Here is an 18,526-nt window from a genome sequence, read left to right on the forward strand (position 1 = left end):
AATTATGAAGGAAACAAAGTTTCCTTCATAATTCAAAGATACAAAGTTTCCTTTGTTTCCGGAAGAAACACAGTGGCCCGTGGCCTGGTGGCAAAAATTCTCGCTTCACACGCTGAGAGTCCGGGTTCGTTTCCCGGCAAAGGTGAAAACATTGGACGTATTCCCTTACACATGTTGTCCATGTTCACCCATCAGTAAAATGGGTACCTGTGGTGTTAGTAGACTGGTGTGGGTCGCATCCTGGGACAAAACTGACCTAATTTGCTCGAAATCCTCAGCATAACAAGTGGTTTTCTGTATAGTAGTATGTCATTGATGTCAGTTATGGTCTGTATACCCTGTACATGTACTTGTAGAAAAAAATTATATTATTATTGTTATTATTATTATTATTATTATTATTATTATTATTATTATTATTATTATTATTATTTTTTTTTTTATTAACCTCTGAAGCCAATGATCGCCTGGCAAATCTAAGAGAGGCCTTCAGGAACCTCAACAAAGAGCCATTCCGGGCACTTTATGCTTATTATGGTTTAGTTTCCCTGTGTAGGTTGCATCCTGAAAATAAGGTAGAGAGCCTGATAACATGCTGACTTTATTGGGTTATCCTGGGTTACCAGATCTCGGGTTAATAATCCAAACAAAAACTTCATCACCATGTCTTGAACCCGAGTAACAGGTAAACTCAGATAGATGCTGAGAACAAGCGTCATAGGGAGAGAACCGACACCAGTGGAAATAAGTCACAGTGCTTGACATCACTGGGTTATTCAAGGTTAAATTTTGCAAAATTTATTATACAAAAACCATTATCAAAATTGAAAATTATGTATGAGACCTAAATAAAAACTTAATTTACATATTCAACAGCCCTGAAGTTCGCGCATGTGTAACAAGAATCCCACTACATTCACGCATACTGAAAATTAATAATTAAATACAAAGTTCAATTCACTATATATTTTAAAACTATGTGTTTCTAAGAATAATTCCAGATGTTTCTTTGCTTGCTCAGGCTAGCGATGTATGTTTGGAGATCTAATTTAATTTAAATATTAATGTTCCCCAGCTGGCTGGGCCTTGGTGACACTAGTGGAGGAACTGCTGCAGGAGGAGGACATTGTGCCTGTGGGACATCTTATTTTCTTTGATTTTTCTACACGATGGCTGCTCAGGTGAATGAATATTGTGTTATGTTTACTTGCCGGGGTGAATAAGTACTTGACATGTTTTTTAATGGGTTGGAGTAGTTATTATAATGAAGTACTTAAGTTAATCTTATCTGTTATTGTCATGTGATTTGACTAAGTTTATTCACTTCATTGGGGGGACTATGCTTTGACGTAGATGAAGGGCTCTTGATCTAGAGAACTGGAGCTACCCTCTATTTCCTTGGATCAAATCTGAGTACCTCCCATTCCCCAAGCGCTGACTCCCCCTACGGGCTTAATGCTTCCCCATGATTAATGTGGAGGGTTGATGTGATAAATGGCACCTTCCTTCAGTTAACAACTTAAAATATTTGACTCAGTTTTGTTTATATGTTATATAACTCCTGTCATTTAACTTAAAATGCTGAGCCTCGTGTGTGTTTTGTTAAATGTTGCTATGTCAGTTACGATGTAAATGCTTTAGGTAACTGACAAGTTAAAGAACTAGACACTTCTGCAATGTTTTAGTATCTTTATTGAGGAAACTTCACCAACAAGTGGCTTCCTAAGTCCGGCACAGAGAATTATTTGACACTAACCCACAACATCTTGCTGCTGAACCTAGAGCATTATGGTATCAGTTTAATATGTTTATTATCCAGAGGTCATGCTCACTTTTACGCAGTCAAAGTACTCTGATAGATGCCAGTTTGTGACAGTCGATGACATCCTCATCAGCTGAAACTGTCAGCATAAGAGTTCTTCAGGGTAGTGTCCTAGACCCTCGTTTATTTTTCACCTATATCGGTGACCTACCAAATACCTCCCAGGAACTTAAACTAGTCCTGTTGCAGGTGACCCAACATTTATCAAATGTCCAAACAACAGTGTCAATTAGGAGCTCGTAAAGATTTCTACCTGGATGGTAACCAACTTTATGTATTAACAAGACCTTCTGCATGTTTGAGAATAAAGCTAAAATACCCACGTCAACTTAAAATTAGTTCTTATGTAGCTTTGGAAAAATCCTTAGGGATACACTTTGACTTCAGTCTGAAATTCAACACTTACATCAATATATATCAAAGAAAATTCCCAAAACTAGGTATTCTATAAAAAAATTACGTGTTCCCCAATCAACATTAATCACTCTGTACTAATCTCTAATCTATTCTTACCTGACAGTATTTGTACTTGGTAATATATATACTACAGCAAATCACCTTAAACCCATTTCTATCCAATAGAAATTGGTTGTTAGAATTGCCCATTTAGGTCCCAGACAACATACACTTCCTTTGTTTAAAAGACTCAACTTGCTCAGCATACAGCACATGCACCACATCCAACACATTCCTCTTCAGACACCTGCTTTAGATGTAGTTAAAAGCACTTCTGAAGCTGACTTAGATCTTGTTTAGATCAATTATGTTGTCACATGATGTATCAGTAGCAATCCTATTGATCCGAATCATATTAACATTCATGGTAATGTTCTCACTATTACCAATCAGTTTCAGCATTTTTTTTTTTTTTCAACAAACTGGTTCCATCCTCAGTTTTCACCAATACACATGCCAGATTGTTACATAAGATCTCAAAATTTCATAACTCATAGTATTCTAGTAAATTAACTTAATTGTCTATGTATCCAGTAATTAAAAGTTAATTTCAAGACTGCCTGAAATGCTCTGCATAACAAGGGGCTTTTTATAAAACCCTGTTATTTATTCATATAACTTAACCTGATGTCAGTTGTATACTGACATAAAATAATCGTTTATTACATACCACATTTCCAAGAAATGAAAAAAAAAATGTTCAGGCCATAAAAAAAAAAATCAACAGAAAGTGGGAATTCACTGGGAACACAAGAAAATAGTTAGATAATTCAGTTTCTTAGAGATAGTGCGATATTAACCTTAGAGGATGGATTGATGTAGTATTAATACAGTATGGTTTTTTAAATATTTTAGGTGCATGAATTTACTTTGGAGATGACTTGTGAAGGGTGTTCTGGAGCTGCACAGCGTGTGCTTGGAAAGCTTGGAGGTGAGCATCATATTGTTAAACTATATGTATGAATTTGGCTAGATTTATAATTTTAGCTCTTACAGTAATTCTATAACACATTTGTTAAGTAAATGTATTGTAACATGTCTTGATTTGTTTTTATATTGATTACAGTGGACCCTCGCATAACGCTATTAATCTGTTCCTGAGAGCTCAATGTTAGGTGAATTAATTTTCCCCATAAGAAATAATGGAAATCAAATTAATCCGTGCAAGACACCCAAGAGTATGAAAAAAATCTTTTTTACCACATGAAATATTAATTTTAATACACACAAACTGAAGAAGACATGCACAGTTACATGACACTTACCTTTATTGAAGATCTGGTGATGATTGGTGGGATGGGAGGAGGGGAGAGTGTTGATGGTCTTAGTGTTTAGAAGGGGAATCCCCTTCCATTAGGACTTGAGGTGTCAAGTCCTTTTCCGGGGTTACTTCCCTTCTTCTTTTAATGCCACTAGGACCAGCTTCAGAGTCACTGGACTTCTGTCGCACAACATATCTGTCCATAGAGGTCTGTACCTCTCGTTCCTTTATGACTTTCCTAAAGTGTTTCACAACATTGTCAGTGTAATAGTCACCAGCACGGCTTGCAATAGCTGTCTGAGGGTGATTTTCATCCATAAAGGTTTGCACTTTGAGCCACATTGCACATATTTCCTTAATCTTTGAAGTAGGCAACTTCTTCAATTTCTCTCTCCCCTCCTCCAAAGCAGTTTCCTCAGGTGTGGCCTCTTGCTGTTGAAGATGATCTAGCAGCTCATCAGTGGTTAGTTCTTCATTGTCCTCCTCCACCAACTCTTCCACATCCTCCCCACTAACCTCCAACCCCAAGGACTTCCCCAATGCCACAATTGATTCTTCAACTGGCATATGCTTCTCAGGGTTAGCCTCAAATCCTTCAAAATCCCTTTTGTCTACACATTCTGGCCACAGTTTCTTCCAAGCAGAGTTCAAGGTCCTCTTAGTCACTCCCTCCCAAGCCTTACCTATAAGGTTTACACAATTGAGGATATTAAAGTGATCTCTCCAAAACTCTTAGAGTCAATTGAGTTTCTGAGGTCACTACAAAGCACCTTTCAAACAGAGCTTTTGTGTACAGTTTTTTGAAGTTTGCAATGACCTGCTGGTCCATGGGCTGCAGGAGAGGAGTGGTATTAGGAGGCAAAAACTTGACCTTAATGAAGCTCATGTCCCCACAAAGTCGCTCTGCCAAGTCTGTAGGATGACCAGGGGCATTGTCTAACACCAGGAGGCACTTAAGGTCTAATTTCTTTTCAATTAGGTAATTTTTCACAGTGGGGGCAAATGCATGGTGTAACCAGTCATAGAAAAAGTCCCTAGTGACCCATGCCTTACTGTTTGCCCTCCACAGCACACACAAATTAGCCTTGAGGATATTCCTTTGCCTGAACGCTCTGGGAGTTTCAGAGTGATACGCCAATAAAGGCTTCACTTTGCAATCACCACTAGCATTGGCAAACATTAACAGAGTAAGCCTGTCTTTCATAGGCTTATGTCCTGGGAGTGCCTTTTCCTCCTGAGTAATGTAGGTCCTGCTTGGCATTTTCTTCCAAAACAGGCCTGTTTTGTTACAATTAAACACTTGTTCAGGTTTCAGTCCTTCACTGTCTATGTACTCCTTGAATTCATGCACATATTTTTCAGCTGCTTTGTGGTCCGAACTGGCAGCCTCACCATGCCTTATCACACTATGTATGCCACTACGCTTCTTAAATCTCTCAAACCAACCTTTGCTGGCCTTAAATTCACTCACATCATCACTAGTTGCAGGCATTTTTCTAATTAAATCCTCATGCAACTTCCTAGCCTTTTCACTTATGATCGCTTGAGAAATGATATCTCCTGCTATCTGTTTTTCGTTTATCCACACCAATAAGTCTCTCAACATCTTCTATCACTTGCGATCTCTGTTTCGAAAACAAAGTTGCACCTTTGGCAAGAATAGCTTCCTTGGTTGCCCTTTTCTTGGCCACAGTAGTAGCGATGGTTGATTGGGGTTTACTATACAACCTGGCCAGCTTGGAGACACGCACTCCACTTTCATACTTAGCAATGATCTCTTTCTTCATATCCATAGTAATTCTCACCCTTATTCCTGTAGGGTTGGCACTAGAAGCTTTCTTGGGGCCCATAGTCACTTATTTTGCAGGTGAAATCACTAAAAATGCTGTAATAATACGAAATGTTCCGATTGTATGCTTGGATGTGACCGTGGAGGCTGGCTTGTAAACAATGCCACCGGCGGAACAAGTGAGTCTGGCTCAGGCCGCACATGGACGCATCTCGGACGAACCGCGTTGAGCGAGTTTTTTAGCGCTAGGCGAGGCAAAATTTTTGCGTTAAAATGTATCGCTAGGCGGATTTAATGTTATGTGATGCCAACGTTAGGCGAGGGTCCATTGTACTAAAATAAGTAACCTAGAATAATGATGTGTACATCACTGTAAGAATATTTTAATTTGAATAATTTGTACTTTCACTGTAAGAGCGTTTTAATGTACCTTCCCATGCAATGAGGGAGAAACAGGATAATAGTCATTTACTGTAATCTATCTTGTGGCCTGGTGGCTAAAGCTCTCTCTTCACACGGCGAGGGTCTGGGTTTGATTCCCAGCCAGGGTAGTAACATTGGGCATATTTCTTTACACCTGTTGTCTGTTCACCCATCAGTAAAATGGGTACCTGGGTGGGCATTAGTTGGCTGGTGTGGGACGCTGAAGTAATTTGCCTGAAATACTCAGCATTTGCAATTAGATCCCATTTGCAATTAGATTTATCTATACATATTTATATAGTCAATATTTAGTTCATCCTTCATTTGTAAAGCTTAAAATTTTACGTTTATTGTTGCATGTATTCAATTAAATTTGCTATTATTCTTCCAGACTTGAAGCTTATTGAGGTTCTATACTTTTTTAATTCATATTATATATTACAGTACTGTGTATAAGAAAATTACCTGAAAAACATTCATTAAGGAAAATAAGGGAAGCCTACATGAACCACAGGCTACCCTTTCATCCAGCTTCATTTGAAATAGGAGCCAAGTAAATAATGGTCCTCATTCAGATTTTACTACTTTTGTAAACTGTGGTACTTGGTGTGCCAAAGCTTTAGTTTAGTAGAGCATTTTACCTCTGATCACAGTCATATTCTCCATGACCAAAACTTGCTCAATTCATTATTTGGAATTTTCTTTAAATTGGTACAGATATCCTCGATTTAAATTGCACTTTATTCTGTGTGATTTCAAATCTTTTTTCCTGATTTTCATTTATATAAGGGTCTAAGGGTCTTACTATTTTGTTTGCTATTATTTCATTGAACTTTCTTGATTGCTTCCTTGGTTGAACATGGATAACATAAAATCTCTTGCAAATTTAATGCATCTTTATGTTGGCAGATAAGGTTTCAAAAGTGGATATTGATCTACCAACAAAGAAGGTAGTAGTTACAAGTGTGTTGTCTGCAGAGGAATTGACCGAAACCTTAAAGAAAACTGGCAAAGAAGTAACATACATTGGGTCAAAAAAGGCTTGAGAGCTATTTTTCTTTTATCTTGGTACAGTTTTCTCTGATTAACTTATCACATAAATTAATCTTGGATGAGCATTACAAGTGTTCTATATCTGAATGAATTTAAGTTGTTATTAAAGCTTCATGTACGTATTAATAATACATATAATCCTTTTCTCCTTGTTGCTATGAAACATAAACTCAGTGTAGAGTCTAGAATGTGAGTTCTTATTTTGCTCTGCAGCTAATATATACAGAAGATGGCAGCTGGGACAGATCGTGATATACATGAATGTCGGAGTCATGAAAATATTTATCTTTTGCACTTGAGAGCAAAGGTCAGTCAGGATGCTTTTTCGGATTTTGGAATCTTGGTTAAGGGGATAGTTTTAGCTGCAATAAACTTAAAATTATCTTGCAAACTGTATGCAGGCAACTCCATGTGCTTATTTTTGAGAAATAGAAAAAAGCAATGTTGTATTTAGACACTGTAGTTAATATTTAAAATTTTCAGGTTATTGTAAGTTAATGAAGCTTGTAGAATTGCTTAAAATTTAATATTGATGTAATGTGAAGATTTAGTTTACATTTGAAATTGAGACAGATCTGAAATATTTATAAACACTGCAAGTTTAAAAGTATGTGACAGATGTAATAACACCTTAATCATAAGAAATAGAATGAAACATACTGGTAGCTATTTTATTAAAAAATAAACACAACTTTGCATGTTTTTATAGGAAATTGCATTTTTGAACATAGATGGTAATTGTATTGATGTTTAGATACTTTGTTAATATGTTTTTGTTTGTACCTATTGTTAAGGGATAAAACTGGTTTGGGACCATTAAGTTGACTTTTTTTTATTGAATATGTTACGAAATGTTTGTGTTCATAATTATATATGGTACATGTATTAGTCGAAATAGTTTTTATTTTATCAGAAAAGTACTGTAGCCATGGTGAACTGCTTTGTATATTACAAATTAAAGAAATTGATACATCATTTGATATGCGTTATAAATTTACCCAAGTATATTTTATATTGTTGAAAGTTTCCATTATTCACTATTTCATGGTGGGTTTAGCTCTTGTTTTGATTGTAATAATCATAATTTCATGACCAAATTATATAAGTAACATTATGTGAACTTATAAAAGGGTAAAATTACCAGAATTAGCATTTTTTGTTCTATAGTATGACAGTTTAGAATATGAATTTCTATTTATTCCCCTATTTTAATTTATCATTTCAAATATATTGTGCCTTGCACTGCTTTGTATTCCTTGAATACAGTTTTGATTATAAGAGTACAGTCTATATTTACCAATATATAATTCAATAAACATAAACACTGTTTCCCTTTGTCATTTTTCCATATGAAATATTTCTGAAATCTACCTATATACAGTATTGTGCTGATAGGAATTTATGGAAGATTAAGATAATATAAATTTACATAGTTCGTTATAAAAATTGTAAGATATACCCCTCTGTGGGCAGGCAGGTGATTTTAAATAGTCATCTCAACGTATGTGCTCCTTCAGTATGTTGACCATGCATGTGGACTTCTGTACACTTTGTTTCTGCTTCCCTAGGAGTTGAACTTACCCATGGCATTAAGGCCTAGTGGGCAATGTGCATCATTGGTGAGCCCCTCAAAAAGCACTATTTTTCAATATTGTGGAAGTTTTCATCTTCATTTTCTGCCCCATTTGTAGTGCCTTTCCCACCCTTCCTGTTAAGTATTCTATCAGTCATTGGGTTTATGCAGTTTGTTTGGGAAGGGGAGAGGCAAGTTTACTAAAGGAAGTCATCTCTCTTTCTGGTGATTACCTGTTTGATTCCAAGGATTGAATTTAAAAAATAATCCAGATGTCTTGTGATGATCCCATTGCATTGCAGTGGTAGCTATTGTGCCACTCAAATGAGGTTTGATAACTTTGCAGTAAAAGTGATGCTGGTGGCTGCCTGCAGATTTAGGAATTAGAGACTGGAAATGTAAAACTCCCCTGCATTCTTTCCTGTTCACCTTCATCCATTTAGCACTTTGTGCCTATTACTTTTGTGACTAGCCCCTGCCTTCACTTGCTTCCCAGTAGTCCCTTTGACAGATAATGGGAAACACAGGTAGGCATAGTCTACACATTACTTTCCATGGGGATGCCTTGATGCTGCTAGGGGCTTTTGCTTCAAGGAATTTGAGCTGCCCTCTTGGATTGAGAATGATTACCTCCTATTCCCTAGGCACTAACCCTTGCTTGTTAATACAAAGAGAGTTAATACCTATATAATGCTCATCTAGTCCCATCATTAGCTGAAGGATTGCTCCATTGAAGTTCTGCTGAAAAAGTAGTTTTGCTTAATGTTGGTCATCCCCTAGAGTGAAGTTACTTGATGCTGGTGAGGGGTTCTGGATTCAAGAAATGGTACATGTCCTTCTCTTCCTGTGATTGAACATGATTGCCTCCCATTTCCCAGGTGCAGTATGAGCTCACTTACCCATTGAGCTATGCTAACTATGATCCCTAAGGCTTTAGTGCTTCCCCATGATTGTAATAAATTAACCTTCCTAAGTCTGGGAGAACCACCATGGACATAACCTCACCTTCCTTGGATTGAATTTGGTTCCTTCCCATTTGCCATTTCCAAAGCAGACCTCAGTGGGTTTAACGTTCCCCCATGAATTTAATGTTTGGGGAACTTAGGGTAGATGTGCCCTGATTACTGCAGCAGTGTAGGTGGTTTGAGAGCACTGTAGTGTGTGCCTTGATGCCAGTAAAGAGCTTCTGGTCCAAGGAATTGATCCTATCCTTCCCTTTCTTGGATCGTGGATAAAAATAAGTCAAGGGCCCTAATGGAAATAAGTCAGTGACTTTTCGGTTATCCTAGGTAGCCTATACGCATAACTGTGTATGACTGTGCTCCTGTACATAATAACCCCTGAAGGGAGGTTCCTTGATGCTGGTCAGGGGCTCTTGATCTAGGGAATTGGATCTGTGCTCCAGTTCCCTGAATTAAGCCTAAATACCTTCCACATCCCCGCCACAGGCGCTGTATAATCTTACGGGTTTAGCGCTTCCTCCTTGATTATTATGTACGTGGAAAAAAACTTGCTTAATTAATCCTATGATAGGTATTACAATTTTTAATCTAAACATTTTTAAATGTATATATCACAGCATTCACGTAATTTTATTACTACATAATCAAATTAAGCGCTAAACCCGTATATTCAGTGGTGTAGAAAATAACTTGCCGCACAATATGGCTATACCAAATTTTATTAATTCTGTACAAAAATATTAATGTAATTTGCCCCGTCATCGTCGTTAACCAGTGTAATAATCTCTGATCTTCCTTCAATTTTTAAATAGATCTTTAAGGTTTTTAACTATTCACTAAAAAGTTGTTTTAAATAAATGGATGCAACTCTGCATGACCCTTGTCGGTTTAGCGCTTTATTTTTGACAAATAAATGAATGAAGAACGAGGCTAAAATTTATTTATTATTTATATCTAGGAATTAACATGTTCATCTTATTTATTATAAACTGTTTTCACCTATACAATAAGTCATAGCCATAATAATAAGTAAAAAAAAAAGTGTAAACGTCGACACAGGTGAATCAATTTTTTTTTTTTTTTTTAGTTGCACCTTTGCTCTTAGGTTATGGTTTATGCCACAAGTAGTTAGGAAATATAAATAAATTCTATTATATAGATAAACGACTTCATGAGCAACGAGTCGGTAAATGCAGCTGACACGTATTTTTGCTTTGCCATGGTGAAGGAAACAGAGAGGGAACAGCAGAGGAGATGGCAGTGCAGATGTATGACGTAGCGATGGCGGAGGAGAAGTGACGTGAGAGACGTCATGATGGCGGAGGGGAAGTGACGCTGGTGGCAGCCCCCTGGCGGCATGCTGGGGAAGGTGTGACACGTCGCGTGCTGTGTCTGCCACCACCACCACCGCCGCCGCTGCCGCCGCAGTGAAGCAGCGACCACACACTCGCTGCCTTCCACTGCTACACTCCTGCTGCTGGTGCACCACACCACCTCACTCTCACCATGGGGAGTACGTTTACCTGTCATTTTTGTCTATTGAGAAAGCTTCCTTCCCCATTTCTGGTGTGATATGAACTGCCAGTTCGAGGTTTTATAGTGAATATTGTTATTAATATGAATTTTGTCTCCGTGCTGTCATCACTGCCGGGTCTTGTGTATCGACTGCAGCTGTGAAGTAAATAGCAGCGCTGTATAGCCCTTGTGGCTTAGCGCTTCTTTTTTATTATAATAATAATGTGAAGTAAATAATGGAGGTGGGCCTGGTGTGTAGTGCTCTCAGTGGCGTATTTACGGTGTTCCAGGTGCATTTAATGGCGTATTTCCACCGTTGATATTACTGTTTATAGTGAATTTACAAAAGTGTGAGAAATAAAAATGCAGGTGAAAGTTAAGTAATCACTGCTGCCTCGAGCCTTTGCTCTCATTTCCAGGGTTATGGATGCTGCTGTTGCTGGCTATTTTAATGTTGAAACACCTTAAAGGAGATGCAATGATACTATTAGAAGGCTTTTGATCAGAGGAATTGGAACCACCAATTTAAAGTCCGATTGCTTACCGTTATTTTGACCCCAGTGGTCGTTGTAGCTAGTCTCGTTGAATGATTGACATGCTGATAAATGGTTAATAACTAGAAACAACAAAAAGTTATCCAGAAATGGATGTAGAATTTTGTTGCAGCTGTTTTACCTGTTATTGACTCCATCCTGGCCTCCGATGTGGCAGTTTTTCAAATTGAAGCTTCCTTGATTTTGGCAATACACCCCTGAAGGTTCCAGTTAAGGGCTTGTGATCCAAGGCACTGGACCTGACCTGGATACCTCCCATTCTTATAGGCTATTTGAGTCCCTATGGCTGTAATGTGGCAGTGCAAATTTGGGTTTTTAGTTTATTTATTAGAATTAACAATTTTGAATGATTTGTATGAAATATTAGTGTATGTACGACCCTTCGAAAGGTGATGTCTTGATGTTAAGGGATCTGGATTTGAAGTAGATATGATTTTGCTCGGAGTTTTAACCCCAGAGGGTTAGCCACCCAGGATAACCCAAGAAAGGCAGTGTGTCATCGAGGGACTGTCTTATTTCCATTGGGATCCTCAGTCTTGTCCCCCAGGATACGACCCACACCAGTCAACTAACACCCTGGTACCTACATGCTAAGTGAACAGGACAACAGGTGTAAGGAAATCTGTCAAATGTTTCTACCCCTGCTGGGAATCAAACCCAGACCCTCAGCATGTGCCAGGCCACAGGGCCTGGCTACCCCCATCTACACCTGTTAACCTCTCATTCCCAATGTTCTGTGTGGGACATTTGGGTTTAACACTTCCCCAACATTATAGAATCGTTGCTACGTTCCTTAAGAGGTTACTCGATGTAGCATTTAAATTGTTTCAACATCTCAAGTTAATTATACTGATACTCAAAATTTAGATGGAGTGTGTTAACAAGTGGGGAGGAAGGGGGAGGGAAAGGAAGGTGTTGAATTGAACTGGGGATGTTTCAGCATGTTACTGTATGTAGTTCACGGCTTTACCGTCTTCCACAGGTTTCTGCCAATCTGATTACTATCTGGTGTTTTCCCTGGCAACATAAACAATTGGGCTTTTGTCCTCCACCACTGTTGGTTATAGGAACTTTATATTGTGCCCATACACTGGCAACTAGACTGGTTATCTTTTGGGCCCTCCCCCATTCATGGAAGGTGCTTTGCTGGTGGGAGGAGGGGGCTCTTGATCAAAGGAATTCTTTCCTCCCTTTCCATGAATTACCTTGACTCTCATGGGTTTGAAGTTTCCCCATGATTGTAATCTGGGAAGTTTGCACAGCATTACTAAAGATAATATCCCAGGGTTTCCAAAACGTTGTATAGATTACACTATTCATGGAGCACAGCTAAGGTTTTAATGTACTCAAAGTTTTGAGATTGGCCTGTGGTCATCAGCTGAAATTCAGCATTACCTGGGTAGCTCAGCCAGATCTTCCACATGTAATATTCATTGTGATAAATCTTGTGAAAACTAATGTATTTGATAATCTGTTCATTTTATTACAGTAATGTGCAGTAATTTTTGTAAAAATGTTTTGAAGTATTAAAAAATTTTAGTTATATAAAATTATAGACTCCTTGTAAATTAAATTCTGTACAGTATATGACTAATAATAAAATTAAGAGTATAACGTGTTTTCTTTATTTTTAAAATAGGTAAAACAAACTAGTACACTTTTTTTATTATTAAAATGTTTTGTACCTTTTAATTTTTTTAATATCTTGTATTATATAAAGATATATTTAATGCATGATTTTTGTTGTAACAGTTATTTCTTTCAGTCAAATTCCTCGAGGTGATAAAACCGTTCTGTGCGGTTCTGCCAGAAATACAAAAGCCAGAACGAAGGATTCAGTTCCGCGAAAAGGTGCTATGGACTGCCATTACCCTATTCATCTTCCTTGTTTGTTGCCAGGTGAGTAATATAAATTAAGCCAATTAAAACCCTACATTTTTAGGCTTGTTGAATCTTTCTGTGATTAAGCTAAATTGCCTTTGTTAAATGTAACTTGTTTTTGTTTTTCTTAATTGCCAAGAACATTGAATGTACATGGACAAAATGATCTTCAAATTTTAACCTACCTACCCAACATTGGCAGCAGATGTAAGGAAACTGTGTACCGTATGTAAAACATATTAAAATGGTTTTCATTAGGAGAATGCTGAATTAATTTTTGAATGTGCATTTTCATTAATGTATAGGTACCTTTCATGCAAGCCTTGTGTAATCTGCATCATTCACTGTGTATATTGTATTACTCATTTTGTGCTTTTTCCAGATTCCTCTATTTGGAATCATGAGCTCGGACTCTGCAGATCCCTTCTACTGGATTCGTGTGATTCTGGCTAGTAACAGAGGTACACTCATGGAACTGGGTATCTCTCCTATTGTCACCTCCAGTTTAATCATGCAGCTGTTGGCAGGTGCTAAAATAATAGAGGTGAGTTTAGGGTTATTCATAATCACAGTTCAGTGTTTTAAAAAAGGTTTCTATTTGGTGTGGTATAAAATATGTAATAGACCTAAGATCATAGCAATTACCCATATCTCTTAGTATATACTTTGATGTTTTATTTTCTTTTCTGGTGTCTTTATTCATATTCCTCTTTGCAAAGATGTGAAAACCTGTTGGCACATTCTCAACCTTGTGTGAGGGTTTAAAATCCTTATCTACACTGCTCAGTTGCTGCTAATTGATAATGTAGCACGCATTATATATTTTGATATAGGGAAATCAGTATTGTATATTCTTTCTTTTAGTATTTTAGTTATACTGAAATTGACTGGCAGTACACAGTAACAGGAATTCCTGGCAATTGAATGGGAAAAAAAACTTCCATTTGCATCCTCAAAGGAAAACATTTTTTAGATTTCATTGAAAGGTTCTGCTATGTTTATTGGTAGTCTTGATCTTTGGAAAATAATTTGGTCTGGATGTGCCTATGGCTAATTAGTCTTTTAGTAAAATTTAACTATTCTGGATATATGAAGGGACTTGGCATTCTCTTGGACTTCACCTCAAAATAATTTTCTGCTTGTAAATTTCCTACTTGATACACAGGTCATCATATAACTTAAATCTTTAACGTAATTCAGGATCTTTGTCTCGTGTACACTTCTGCAGGAAACTAAAACGTAATTCATAAAAGACCAAATTCACACAAGGTATTTATTTTACAGCTAGTAACTTAAGCCACCCAGGCAAAGGGTTAAATGTTCTCAGAGGTTTTAAAATTGAAGTGCTCGTACAATTTTGTATTCAACAGTTATGGTCTTGTTATAGGTAGGTAAGCAGGTTAGCAGTTCCGAAAGATATTACATTTTCATAACATTTGAAGACTTTAAGTCTCATAATTTGAGGCATATTTGGGAATTAGAAAAATGACTAAATGGGCATGATGTAGTAGTCTCAAGTCTGAGCCAAGTGGCAAATTTTAAAAATATGGTCAGCGGTAATATATAGTCATGTTAAAATCATGCTTTATTTGTGACTTGCACATGATTGCTGTAAATAGCAATTCATAATTATTGGTGGTGGTTAAGACAGTATGATCATGAATTTGGCTAGGATGTAATGTAAAAGAATATCTTTTATGAATGCTGATCTTGAATTTTAAATTATATAAAGTGTATGGTATAGGAGGTAGGTTACTGAAAGCAGTGAAGAGTTTTTACGAGGGTAGTGAGGCTCAAGTTCGAGTATGTAGGAAAGAGGGAGATTATTTCCCAGTAAAAGTAGGCCTTAGACAAGGATGTGTGATGTCACCGTGGTTGTTTAATATATTTATAGATGGGGTTGTAAGAGAAGTAAATGCGAGGGTCTTGGCAAGAGGCGTGGAGTTAAAAGATAAAGAATCACACATAAAGTGGGAGTTGTCACAGTTGCTCTTTGCTGATGACACTGCTCTTGGGAGATTCTGAAGAGAAGTTGTAGAGGTTGGTGGATGAATTTGGTTGGGTATGTAAAAGAAGAAAATTAAAAGTGAATACAGGAAAGAGTAAGGTTATGAGGATAACAAAAAGATTAGGTGATGAAAGATTGGATATCAGACTGGAGGGAGAGAGTATGGAGGAGGTGAATGTATTCAGGTATTTGGGAGTGGACGTGCCAGTGGATGGATCTATGAAAGATGAGGTGAATCATAGAATTGATGAGGGGAAAAGGGTGATTGGTGCACTTAGAAGTCTGTGGAGACAAAGAACTTTGTCCTTGGAGGCAGAGAGGGGAATGTATGAGAGTATAGTTTTACCAACGCTCTTATATGGGTGTGAAGCATGGGTGATGAATGTTGCAGCGAAGAGAAGGCTGGAGGCAGTGGAGATGTCATGTCTGAGGGCATGTGTGGCATGAATATAATGCAGAGAATTCGTAGTTTGGAGGTTAGGAGGAGGTGCAGGATTGCCAAAACTGTTGTCCAGAGGGCTGAGGAAGGGTTGTTGAGGTGGTTTGGACATGTAGAGAGAATGGAGCAAAACAGAATGACTTCAAGAGTGTATCAGTCTGTAGTGGAAGGAAGGAAGGGTAGGGGTAAGCCTAGGAAAGGTTGGAGGGATGGGGTTTTGTGTGCGAGGGGCTTGGACTTCCAGCAGGCATGTATGAGCGTGTTTGATAGGAGTGAATGGAGACAAATGGTTTTTAATACTTGACGTGCTGTTGGAGTGTGAGCAAAGTAACATTTATGAAGGGATTCAGGGAAACCGGCAGGCCGGACTTGAGTCCTGGAGATGGGAAGTACAGTGCCTGCACTCTGAAGGAGGGGTGTTAATGTTATAGTTTAAAAACTGTAGTGTAAAGCACCCTTCTGGCAAGACAGTGATGGAGTGAATGATGGTGAAAGTTTTTCTTTTTCGGGCCACCCTGCCTTGGTGGGAATCGGCCAGTGTGTTAATAAAATAAATAATTTCTAAACATGTATGAAACCTTGTTAGTTAGGACAGAAATATTTAATTTGCAGTAAAGCTGCAAAATGAAAGCATTAAAATGAAACTTAAATTTTGTAAGCCACTATAATTTGCTTATTTTCATAATGCTGTGGACTCCTGTAAACACTGCACTCTCCTGAGCAATTCTGGTTTGACAATCTTGATTTAATTAAATTCTTGGATTTTTATGGAAGTGTGAATATAGGGCTTAAGATCTTGTTGACTTTTAGTAAATGTATATGGAAAACCTATCAAAAAACATTCATATGCATCTTGGTATACAACAGATTGTATAAAGTTAGTGTAAACTGTCTGTTTTTAGATTAGCTTATTAAGTTTGTATTTGATTAACAGGTTGGTGATACTCCCAAGGACAGAGCTCTCTTCAATGGTGCCCAAAAGCTTTTCGGTATGATGATTACAATTGGGCAAGCGATAGTCTATGTGATGACAGGCATGTATGGTGACCCTTCAGACCTGGGTGCTGGAGTTTGTCTCCTTATCATTATCCAACTATTTGTTGCTGGACTTATTGTGCTGTTGCTTGATGAACTACTGCAGAAGGTAAAATGTTCTAACATTTGTTTATATTTGAATTATTTTGCAATGTTGGAAAATGGCACATTAGATCTAGGGTATGTCAGTAAATTACGAAATGTGGCCTTTTGCAGGGTTATGGCCTTGGTTCTGGCATCTCACTTTTCATTGCCACTAACATATGCGAGACAATTGTGTGGAAAGCGTTCTCCCCTGCCACTGTTAATACAGGACGTGGCACAGAATTTGAAGGCGCTGTTATTGCTCTCTTCCATCTTTTGGCTACCAGACAAGACAAGGTATGATATTAATTTCAATTCTTAAGTATTAATGTTTTTTTCTTAGCTTCATAGTTTTCTTATACTGCTGGAGAAGGTTTGATAGGTATTTTAAAAGTTTAGGCTGGTTTGCTTGATTAAAATATTTTAAAGAAATTTAAAGCATGAAATTTGACGTTCTGAATTTCAACTTAAGCTGAAATTGTTGAGATTACAATTTTTTTGTTCCATATTTCTTTCGGTGGAAAAGTCACAAGCCTTTGTACAGTAAGCAGATTTGTAAGGCTGTAGAACCTCAGTTTTTTTTCTTCCCTTGGTTTAACAGGTACGCGCTCTGAGAGAGGCTTTCTATCGCCAGAATCTCCCCAATTTAACCAATCTCTTGGCTACAGTCCTCATCTTTGGAATTGTCATATATTTCCAGGTGGGTATTTTATTGTAACGATTAAGTCTTTTAGCCCTCTATTTTTTGGAAGCTGTGAAAATAAATTTACATTTAGGACTGTTATTAAATACCTGTATTTAGACAAACTTGCTTTTCTGAAGTGTGGTTAGTGAATAAAGATGGAAAAATGCAGCGTAACCCTTGTATAACGTTAAAAAGAACGTTAATGATAGTGAAAGTTTTTCTTGTTTTGGGTCACCCTGCCTCTGTGGGAGCCAGCCATCGTGCTAGGAAAAAAAAAAATTGAATGGGGGTGTGGGGGAATGGAGATGGTTAAAGAAAATGATCTTTTCTCAGCATGGGTGGTATTTAATGATTCTTTATAAAACATTGTGTATGACCTTTAGATTTTAGTGCTTAATTTGATGATAATTTATAAGGCAGAGCCAAAACAATTTTGTAAATTCATCTAATACTAAAAGTGTACTTCAAAAATAACACTAAATGGATATTTTGTATTTTCAGTATTAAAGGGGTTTATGATTTTGCATCCCATATTAAATTTTTTCACTTATTAGGTAACACAGTATGGGGGAAAGTATTGTTTCAGTGAAACATTTAGGAAAAAAATATGAATTGCCTTCTTCAGAGTTTAAAGCAATGTTCCTTTCATTATTTACAAGGGCTTCAGAGTGGATCTTCCTATAAAATCGGCTCGTTACCGTGGCCAGTACTCGTCATACCCTATTAAGCTGTTTTACACCTCCAATATTCCCATAATCCTCCAATCTGCACTGGTGTCAAATCTCTATATTATATCTCAGGTTAGTAAATGAAATTTATCTGCAATATTAATTACTGATTGTACTTTAAATGGAAACTTTAAATAGTTGTTTGGGTGAAGACTGAAATAAACAAATTCAGCTTAATATTTACAGAGTAATACTTGAAGTCTGCCCTCTTACTAGAGCAGGGCCAGCAGCCTGTTGAAACATGATTAATATGTGAAA

At 37.3% G+C, this 18,526-nt stretch overlaps 2 protein-coding genes across 2 annotated transcripts; both read left to right on the forward strand.

Moving 5' to 3' along the window:
* The first annotated feature begins 1,060 nt into the window (after positions 1 to 1,060).
* Atox1 (Antioxidant 1 copper chaperone) lies at positions 1,061 to 8,131 on the forward strand. Its single transcript, XM_053783906.2, has 3 exons — positions 1,061 to 1,181; positions 3,134 to 3,209; positions 6,661 to 8,131. Exons 1-3 carry the CDS (start codon positions 1,170 to 1,172, stop codon positions 6,795 to 6,797), a joined length of 225 nt encoding a protein of 74 aa, XP_053639881.1. The 5' UTR covers positions 1,061 to 1,169; the 3' UTR covers positions 6,798 to 8,131.
* Positions 8,132 to 10,674: 2,543 nt separating this feature from the next.
* Positions 10,675 to 18,340, forward strand: LOC128693961 (SEC61 translocon subunit alpha; the record flags this gene model as incomplete). Its single annotated transcript, XM_053783905.2, is given in 7 exon segments — positions 10,675 to 10,852; positions 13,174 to 13,307; positions 13,672 to 13,833; positions 16,671 to 16,880; positions 16,988 to 17,152; positions 17,457 to 17,555; positions 18,200 to 18,340. Coding segments are annotated over 7 exon segments (918 nt in total), but the record flags the coding sequence as incomplete, so codon positions are not given.
* Between the last annotated feature and the right edge of the window lie 186 nt (positions 18,341 to 18,526).

Source organism: Cherax quadricarinatus, chromosome 33 (assembly GCF_038502225.1).
Source record: "Cherax quadricarinatus isolate ZL_2023a chromosome 33, ASM3850222v1, whole genome shotgun sequence".
Taxonomy (NCBI): domain Eukaryota; kingdom Metazoa; phylum Arthropoda; class Malacostraca; order Decapoda; family Parastacidae; genus Cherax; species Cherax quadricarinatus.

Coding starts and splice junctions, on each gene's coding strand:
- Atox1 (XM_053783906.2), top strand. Junction 3,210..6,660: donor TGTGCTTGGAAAGCTTGGAG/GTGAGCATCATA, acceptor TTATGTTGGCAG/ATAAGGTTTCAAAAGTGGAT.